The sequence below is a fragment of the Lutra lutra genome, chromosome 7 (assembly GCF_902655055.1).
Source record: "Lutra lutra chromosome 7, mLutLut1.2, whole genome shotgun sequence".
In the NCBI taxonomy this organism is placed as follows: domain Eukaryota; kingdom Metazoa; phylum Chordata; class Mammalia; order Carnivora; family Mustelidae; genus Lutra; species Lutra lutra.
Genome location: NC_062284.1, coordinates 100373473 through 100383453, shown reverse-complemented (window position 1 = coordinate 100383453; position 9981 = coordinate 100373473). Strand labels below are relative to the sequence as shown.

At 45.0% G+C, this 9981-nt stretch overlaps 1 protein-coding gene across 2 annotated transcripts; it reads right to left on the bottom strand.

Moving 5' to 3' along the window:
• Nucleotides 1-318: 318 nt before the first annotated feature.
• PTGDR (prostaglandin D2 receptor) lies at nt 319-9634 on the bottom strand. Of its 2 annotated transcripts, XM_047738860.1 has the most exons (3): nt 8660-9634; nt 1962-2225; nt 319-1250 (listed from the first exon to the last, which is right to left on the bottom strand). In XM_047738860.1, the coding sequence occupies exons 1-2, from the start codon at nt 9494-9496 to the stop codon at nt 1986-1988; spliced, it is 1077 nt and encodes a 358-aa protein (XP_047594816.1). In that variant the 5' UTR covers nt 9497-9634; the 3' UTR covers nt 319-1250; nt 1962-1985. The 2 variants fall into 2 exon arrangements, with proteins under 2 accessions (XP_047594816.1, XP_047594815.1); XM_047738859.1 differs by lacking the exon at nt 319-1250 and having other exon boundaries at nt 1831-2225.
• Nucleotides 9635-9981: the final 347 nt, after the last annotated feature.

Genomic DNA, 9981 nt, shown 5'->3' with positions numbered 1-9981 from the left:
ATTGAGTCCCACATCGGGCTCACTGCTCAGTGGGGAACCTCCTTCTCCTTCTGCCTGCTGCTCCCTTGTCTGTGCTCTCTCTCTCTGACAAATAAAATGAATAAAATCTTTAAAAAAAAAAAAAAGGATCACTAAGTTCCCTGGATAAAGCTACTCTTTAGAGTAGCTTTGTTTAGAGTAATAGAAATGTGAATAGAAGAGCATATAAAAGTTCACACATTAAAAATTCACACTGTTAAACTGCTAGAGAATGAAATACTACTGGCAACTGTTTATTCAGAAAAGAAAGCTAAACACGTTTCTTTCATTTAAAGAAACTTCCTCTGCAAGATACTATAAAATTGTTTTTATTGATTCATCTGATAGCTTGATAGTTACCATAGTTAACCTTCCAAAAGGAAAACACACAAAAAAAGAGGTACTTCCTCTGACAATACAACACATATTATATTTACACATTAAATATACAAGTGAAAGTTAAACTTGAAAACAAATGCACTTTTTGTCATGTGATACTGTAAATTACAGCTTGTATATTCCTGATTTGGCCATTTCACAGTTTTGCTATACCACACACAAACACACACACACATATATCCAAGTTAATATATTTCTGAGACAAACCAGAGGTTTGCTCTCTGGGGTTCTCAGTGGGGTTGCTTCTAAGCTGGAAATAAGGCAAATATTCTTATCTTCGGAAGGGATGGCTGAGTGGGGGTCCTGGGACTATTCAAACGTACCAGCTCTCCAGCTCAGAGTCTGAGTGTGTTGGAGTACAAAGGGACCCCAGAGCAGCTGAAAATTAGTATTCCGCATATGTTCTTTTACCAAAGGTGGAAGTTCTTACCTACAAACTGGGCTTAGAGTTTCTTGTTTGGTTTATTAGCCGCAGCTGTATTTTCCCCTTTTCTTCCTTTTGGCTGTAGTGTTGTAAACCTTTGTAAACATGTAAATGTACGATTAAAGTGCTTGATTGTGCTCCATTTGAGCCACATCCTGCTCTAGGTTTGAAAGCACAGCTCTCAGGAACCTCAACATAATCTCACGGTTTCCACAAAGAGCAGAATAGTGGCTGTTAATAGGTAGACGTTAAGGTTGTTGTTACCACCTACCCTCGAATGAGGTTGACTGAGTCCTGGGTAGGCTTTACTCTGTGTTGAATACCCTGTTGCCTCATGCAGCCAAACGCAGTAAACATGATTCTCTGGTAAGTCATACATCCCGGTTTTTCAAAAAAGCATAGATCCCTCCTGCAAAGAATCCGTCAATATGATAAACTTATAAAATGAAGTTTCCAGAAATTGGAACATTTTATAACCCACTCCCAAATTTTGATACCTTAACACCCAAGAACCTAGACTCCAAAAGAGGAAAAACTAATTTTTCTTCTCTGGGCTGTAGTCACACCCTGCCTTGTGTCTACTTGTTTATGGATCTCCTCCCTACATGAGTCTCCATAGGGTGGCTGGGAAAGTCTCTCCAAACCCTGACCTGGCTGTATTCCCCACCTCACTTCTCTGTGGAGCATCTGTAATTGAGGCTATTGTCATCAGAGTAAACAAATCAGGTTTCACTAGAAATGAAGAGGGTAAGAAATTTTAAGAACACATATCACATAATTGTAAACCGTGGTGTTTCTTTTGGATTTGAATAAAGACCCTGAGGTCTCTAGACCTCTTTAAAAAATTAGGGACTCCAAGCACAAACATTGGGACAATTAATGTCATCACTTTAAGACTTTTAACAGGTTACAATATGTGAAATTGTAGTTGCTGTTAAGAATTCGAAAACATCTACTGGACTGGCTCATGAACAGAAAGTGAACACACATTGTTAAAGATGTTATCATATAGTTTTGAAAATACATTTTGATGTTTTGTTATAGGACATAACTTAAATTTTAAGTTCTTTCCTTTAAACATGGTTCTTTGACAGAAAATGTAACATATTCCTCAGCTTACCAGAGACTGGGTAGTAAAACAGTGTCACAGACTGGACTCCATGTTAGTTCGGCAGGAATTGCTGGGCCAATTTCTGTACATAAGAGGCCTTATGAAAATCTTGTGAAAAAACATCCGAAATACTGGTGTTCTGAAAATTATGAAAATCCAAGGGTCCACAATGGAGATTACAGAGAGAAAACGCAAGGCTCGGAGGTCTTCCATTTCTTCAGAGTTTCCATCTTTCTCATGGACAGTTTTAAATGCTCCATAGTAAGCACGATACTGTTTTAAAGAAAAACATTCCATTATGATATTGAAAGGTTGATGGAAGAAACAAATGCACTTAACCTTACTTTAAAAACATTAATTTTGTATGAACATGGCAACTTGGTTTGGAAGATTCATCTTGGATAGATGTATTAGCCGCAAAATCTACTGCGGTGATGGGGGTGAGTGAGGCGGCCAGCAGATGCAGGGCTGAGCTGAAGGGGAGTAGAAGGGAGGTACTCCTGGGAGCCCTGGTCTCAGGCCCTGGAGGCTGTTCTGCCTGCTGTGATGCTGCAGGCCTGGAGTGTCCAGGTCCCCGCCACGCAGAGGAAGAGCTGAGGTGGGGCATATCCAGTCCACTGAATTTTTTTTAAAGATTTTATTTATTTATTTATTTATTTGTCAGAGAGAGAGAGAGAGAGAGAGAGCGTTCACGCGTGCACACACAAGCAAGGAGAGCAGCAGGCAGAGGGAGAAGCAGGCCTCCCGCTGAGCAAGGACCAACCCCCCCCCCCCCCCCGCCCCGAAGTCAAAGTCGGGCTCCATCCCAGGATCTCCGGACCATGACCTGAGCCAAAGGCAGAGGCTTTACTGACTCAGGTGCCCCAGTCTACCGAACCTTTTACAAACAGGGTCAGCACACTCCCCAAAACACAGAGGTTCTCTTTTCTTCCGTTCTCCTTTCTTTCTTCTGTCTGCTTCCTATCTTCTTATTAGCCCAGAAATAAGCCTTACTTGTGAACGTCACGTGTTACGGAGACAACAATGATACAGAAACTTTTATTCAACATAAAAAGACAGGAAATACTCCAGTAAGATTGGAGGAGACTTATAAAAGGACCTGTTTGACTCCTGTGAATTACTTATTCTTAGAATAATGGTTACCTTTCTGTGGTTGACACCCTCTTTTCAGACTAGAACACACACACACACACACATGCACACACACACAGAAATATATAAGCCCACTTATTTGTGCCTGACTGCCCCTATTGTCTTGATCCTGCCTAAGGTGTCTGGCCTCCTTGGAGCCATGCAAACTGCCCTCTCAGACCATGGCTTTACCTGCCATTGAGCCAAAAATGGCAAACACTTCAATTAATACTACAGTTGCCTCCCACTCTGTTGGAGGCCAACTATTCCGTTCCCCAAGCTTACTGAGATTCTAAATCCATAATGGGACAAAATGGGCTCTAATGGGACAGAAAATATGTAAACTCAACATCTGTGGAAGGGGATATGAATAACTGCCCAGACCAGACCCATTTGGGGCAGTTAAGGAATATGGGATGTGTTTTCCCATAATTGTTCCTTACCTTGTGCTCTCATTTTTATAGAGCATTTCAGTAGGCTCAGATATTCCCATCTCATTTCCATTAAGAAGATATAATTCCCATTAAGAAGATATGGGGTACCTGGGTGGCCCAGTCGGTTAAGCCTCTGATTTGGGTGCAGGTCATGATCTCAGGGTCCTAGGATCGAGCCTCATGTTGTGTTCCCCATCAGCAGGGAGTATGCTTGTCTCTTTCCCTTTCCCTTTGCACCTCCCCCCATTTGTGTTCACACACTCTCTCTCAAATAAATAAAATCTTTAAAAAAAAGATGCATTCATATCTGAATGCCCTCTCCCATCATCATTGATTATATTACTAATAATAATGGCTAGTGCCCATGTAGAGCTTACTATATCCAGGCACTGATCTGAGCATTTTATTTTAAAAACTTCTTTTCACCCTCACAAAAATCCTCTGAAGTAAGGATGATTATTATCTCCATCTCACAGATGTAGAAAATGAACATTTTACTTTAAAATCTTTTGGATTTTACATGCCCAAATCCTAGCTCCTTTCAAGGTCTGTCTCAAATACTATGCCCTTCAAAGCCTCTTTGAGGTAGTGGCTAGGCCCATTAGCTTTAGAGTCTGACTATGGGGTTGGATGAAATACTCTCACCTGCTGTGTGAAATTGGGCAAGTTATTCCATTTCCTCATCTACACAACAGGGAAAACTGTACCTATCTTACTTTTGTAACTGTTAGAAGTCTGAATAAGATGGTATGAGTAAGACCTTGACAACAGGTCCTAGCACATAATAAGAACTCAAAATTTGCTATTTTATCAATTAGTAGTGACTCCTTTTCTCCTCTAAACTCTCTTATGGCTCCAATCACTCCATCCCTCACCCAGTATTCAGCTTTGGTGGGCAGATGTGATATTTTATTTATTTTACATCCCCACAATGAACTATAGTGTCTTGAACATTGTAGGTACCAGCTACATGCTGAATTTGATTAATTGACAATAGGCTCTACACTAAAGCTGATTTAAAAAGCAAATACTTCAGGGCGCCTGGATGGCTCAGTGGGTTAAGCCTCTGCCTTTGGCTTGGGTCATAATCTCAGGGTCCTGGGATTGAGTCCTGCATCCGGCTCTCTGCTCAGCGGAGAGCCTGCTTCCCCCTCTCTCTCTGCCTGCCTCTCTGCCTACTTGTGATTTCTCTCTCTCTCTCTGTGTTAAATAAATAAATAAAATCTTAAAAAAAAAAAAAAAGCAAATACTTCATATAAGTTTGTTTTTACATTTGCTCCTTCCTCTTGAAAGTGGAGGGCAGCCTAAAACAATTCCAACTATTTCAGAATACTTAATTAGTTGGGATCTGAGTAATGAAGTGACATCTACATAACTAGAATCATTTTATTTCTATGCACTATATATCCATGTCAATTCTATGCATATAATTAGGTTATCTGTATTTTCAAGTCACCTGATTTATATTAGAAATGTATTGTTCTACACCTGGCTTTTTAATTTTATTTTTATTTTTAGAGTTTACTAAAAACATGACAATAATTTATTTATTTATGACAGTGATCTAAGTACATATTCTATTAATTCTGAAAAAGGTATCAATGTGAACATAATTTAGACTTTCAAAAAACCTCTGTTGCTCAATACTATCCTCTAGAACACACTTTATAAACTGCTCCTATAAAAGATGGCTAGATTAGTGAATAACCTCAGAATATACACCCCACATGTTTAAAGTAGTTCAATTTACACAGGGAATTGGTGTGAGAAGAGCTCCCTCTATTGGATCTGAGAGTCCATGAAAAAATGTTGCTGTTGTCAATTTGCTTGAGACTCATGCAGCTGGACATCCCTGCTGAGGAGAGCTCTCTGGATTCTAATGCCCCTTCCACCCAGTTTATCCATCACAACACCCTAGATCTCATCTTCTGCTCTAGTTGCTCTGGTTGAAATCCAGTTTCAACCCTTTTCCCTGGGCCCATGGCTTGCCCACCATCCCTTACGTACCTCTATCAGTTTCCTTTGAAAGGAGCATCCCACCCATTCTTTTTGCCCACCTGAATGAAATACATACATGAGTCATCTCAACACATGCAGGATGTCCTCCATCACGTCTCTGACTCCATGGATTTGGATGTATGCAATTACACAAGCTCATACTTATCTTCTCCTGGCTTGTCAATCTCTCAAGCTATTATGTCCAATTTATCATTAGATCCCTCTCTCATCTGTCCCCGCTCCCCTACCAACCTCCAATATGTCCGTAGATCTCTAAGGTAAAATTAATTTTGATGAAAATACGTTTTATGCATTAGAGAATGTACTGCAAACAACTTCTAAAGCTGATCCCATATTCTCTGTATTTTCTTCCTGAGAAAGTTTTCAAGGTGGAAATTTGAAAATTCAATTTGGGGAAGTATCTTGCTCTAATGCAGCATTATAGCAAAATTAATTTAAAATATCAAACCCCAGCACACTTTTCATTAGCTTAATGAAATACAATATTCATGCTATGAGCAAGGTTTCTTTTTAAGGTTCTTTTCTCCCTACATATGTAGCCTCAGCGAGGAGCCTGCTTCTCCCTCTCCCACTCCCCCTGCTTATGTTCCCTCTCTTGCTGTCTCACTCTCTGTCAAATAAATAAATCTTTAAAAAAAATAAATAAAACTGAGGTTAGAAAAGATAAATAAGTCACTGTCACAGTTAATAAGGGAGAAAGACTAATTCAAACCCATGTATTATGTTAAAGCCATTATCCTTTCTAGAAAGGTATAGTTCCTGTGAAGAATGCTATCTACATTGCATATCTTTGGAATGTTATATTATAAAATCATTTTCAAATCCACTATTTCCTTCCATCTTCACTATTCCCTATAAGTCAGTTATTCAAGTCCCCTGAGAGACATGTCCAAATGCAATGTTCTTGTATTAGGCTCTATTATGTTCTTTTCTGCATTATTATTACTAAGACATTCAAACTGAGGACATAATATCCATGCATTTGGCTACTGTCTGCTTTTTCACAGCATAGGTAAGTAAGGCTATGAGTTTAGAGCACAGGTCTGCAAACATTCTCTGTAAAGAGCCTAAGAGTAAATATTTTAAGTTTTATAGATCAAGGGGCAAATGGTGAATATTTGGTAGGTACTTTTATAACAAGAGCGAAAACACATTTCCACAACTTTCATTGATGAAATTTAAAATGTAATAATAATTAAGCACTTTTGGGTTGCCTGGGTGGCTCAGTTGGTTAAGCAGCTGCTTTTGGCTTGGGTCATGATCCCAGCGTCCTGGGATCGAGTCCCACATCTCACATCTCCCTCAGCCTCTGCCTGCCATTCTGCTGCCTGTGCTTACACTCTCTCTCCCTGATAAATAAGTATGTAAAATCTTTAAAAAATTAATTAAGTACTTTGGGGGGTAATTCATATCTACTATGGAGAAAAACCAAAATCTTTTCTTTTTCTTGAAATAGTATTTGAGTTAATTGGGGCTTAGAGTTCCTGTTCCTGTACACTATCATCAAATTGATTGCAAAATCGATTCATTTGCCAAAATTATTCTTAATTTCATTCACTATACAAAAACAGCAGTAGGATAAATTTGGACTGTGGACTGTGGTTTGCCAAGATTAGATCCCTGGACCAGCAGCTTTTTACCTCACCTGGGAACTTGTTAAAAATAAGAATCCTGGGGCGCCTGGGTGGCTCAGTGGGTTAAACCTCCGCCTTCAGGTCAGGTCACGGTCTCAGGATCCTGGGATCAAGCCCTGCATCCGCATCCAGGGCTCTCTGCTCGGCAGGGAGCCTGCTTCCCCCTCTCTCTCTCTGCCTGCTGCTCTGCCTACCTGTGATCCCTCTCTGTGCGTCAAATAAATAAATAAAATAAGAATCCTTCAAAAATACCTAAATCAGAAACTCTGGAGGGTAGGGCCCAACCAGCCCGACTGGTGATTCCCAGCAGGCTAAAGTTCGAGAACTACTGCTAAATATCTACGTCAGTATCTTTTCTATACATAGAAATATAGATTTGTACATTTTTGGTAATTCTGATCTCAACCCTGCATGATGATGCTACAAACAACTTTTCTCCCACATATCAAGGCCTTCGTTTAAGGAAAATCATTATATTTCACCTTTATCCAACCTTGAAAGTGACATCCAAGATTGCTACATTGCCATAAGAAACTTAACATTTCTATTCATAGAAGTCTCAGCGTTCAAAGGCGCTGAACAGGCAATGAATTTATTTAAATGTTGTTCATGTTGAACAAGTACACTGGGGCTGGGGGAGAGGAGCAACCCTCAAAAGACTTCTCAGCATCAGCGGCTGCCAGAAGTCTTTGCCAGGACGCCAGCGGGAGATGCCTTCAAAACACCTGGGTAATTCAATCTCCACCACCAACCCCGTCTGTAAACTGAAACCCGAGATAATGACTTTCATGTCACCTCGCTAGACTAGACAAGCACAAGACCTGTCAAGGCAGGTTATCAAAACGAACCCCTTGGCTGAACCGTATCTACACACCTGCTTGTCCAAACAGCCTCTCCGCCCGTACCGCCACCATCCTCCGCGGCGGCAGCACCAGGAACAGCAGCCGCCACTCCTCAAAGTTTCCCTAAGAGTGTTTAAATCTATCTTTAGTCCGTCGTCCCCTGTGCGAATCGCCCTGGCATGATCACACCTTCCCTTACTCTCTTTCCACGTCGACACCTGGGGGAAAACTACCAGGTACCTTAGCCCATATCTGATGCCTTTGAAATCATGGGCGGGTCTAAGAAATAATGCATTACCTAGCCACCGGGAAAGGACTCTTACTGCCAAGGAGGAACCAAGTCCTGAAGCGCAAAAAAGACCCCGAGATCTTCCCAGAGGGAAGAAGAGAGGAGGGGGTGCTGCTAACCGGAGAAGTTTTGCGGGGCTAGGAAGACACCATCAGACTCGGTCTTCCCCTTCCCTGTTCGGGCTCAACAATTCTGTTCTGCGTCGTCGGGGCTGTGGAGGGAACCGGATCTGGGGAGCGCCACCACAAACCGTCGCGGCCGAGGGCGCAGCTCCTGCGCGGCGTCCGACACGCTCCACCCTTCCCTCCCGCCCGGCCGCGCTCCAGGGCCCCCAAAGCGTCAGCGCGAAGGGACTCACTATTAAAGGCAGGGAGCACATAGTGAAAAGCACGGTCATGAGGGCCAGCAGCAGCAGGTGGTCCAGCTCCTCCAGGGGCTGCGCGGCCGCCTCCCTGTCGTAGGACCCCGGCTCGACGCGGTCCGGAGTGCCGCAGCGCGGGCGCCGCCGCAGCCGCCGGTGCATCGCGTAGAGGTTGCGCATGGCGCTCAAGTTGCACAGCACGATGGCGAGGACCAGCAGCGCCATGAGGCTGGCGTAGAGCACCGAGTAGCCCAGCACCGACAACGAACGCTCCTCGTGCACCATCTGGATGAAGCACCAGGTGCCGGGACAGTACTGCACGAACTTCCCGAAGCCCACGAAGGGCAGCGCGCAGAAAGCCAGACAGAAGGCGCCCACGACCGGCGCCACGAGCGCGCCGCGGCGCAGCGTGATGTGCCGTCGGTAGAAAAAGGGGTGCCCCAAGGACAGCCAGCACTCCAGGGCCATGGCCAAGAGCTGCAGCGTCGAGGCAAGCCCAAAGAAGGACATGAAGAAGGCGTAGGCTTGGCACAGGGAGCTGCCCGACGCGGGCGCCAGTCCCCACAGGCTCCGGTTCTGCGCGTAGGCGGCCAGCACGAAGGGGCTCACGAGGGATTTGCCCAGCAAGTCCGTGATCGTCAGGCCCCACACCAGCACGTAGAAGACCGAGGGCGGCGGGCGCGGCGGGCACGACCCCAGCCCCGAGCGCGCCAGCAGCCCGAGGGCCAGCAGGTTGCCCAGGAGGCCCGCGCTGAAGAGCACTCCGCTCATTGTCGCCGAGTTGCCCTTCTCCACCGAGGTGGTGTTGTGACAGCGGTAGAGCGGCGGCCGCATGGCGGGCAGCGCGGCGGGCAGGAGCGAGGCTGCGGAAGGGCCAGGGCCCGGGCGTCTGCGTGTGGGAACCCCTGGCGGCTCCGCGAGCGGCTCGGGACGGGAGGCTGCGCCGCAGAGGCAGCTCCACGGAAGCGGGGGTGTTCCTCACCGTCGGCGCCTCCTATCTAAACCCTCCGGTCACACCCCGCCTCTCGGGGCGGGCCGCGCGCCGGCGAGCGCACCGTGCACGGACATCCCGGATTCCGCGGCAGCCGCGCAAAGATCTCCACGCTGACGCGCCGGCCCCCAGGAGACGCAGCCCTTCGTGCCCAGAGTCGGAAGGAAAGAAACATCGCCAGAGTTTGAGCACCCAAGATGGGTCCTCCCTACTAGGCAAGAGAACTGCTGGAGTGGAGGGGAGAGAGGCGTGAGGAGGAGGTGGCGGCGGAACTCGTGAGAGGCGCGCGGAGGGGAGGCTGAGAAAAACCACGAGCTTTTGAATTCGT

Bases quoted from the DNA above. Each gene is read 5' to 3' on its own strand.
- PTGDR (XM_047738860.1), bottom strand. From the start codon at position 9,496: ATGCGGCCGCCGCTCTACCGCTGTCACAACACCACCTCGGTGGAGAAG. The intron at 2,226-8,659 runs GTGAGTCCCTTC...TCTTTAAAACAG, and splicing joins TGTGCTCCCTGCCTTTAATA to TATCGTGCTTACTATGGAGC.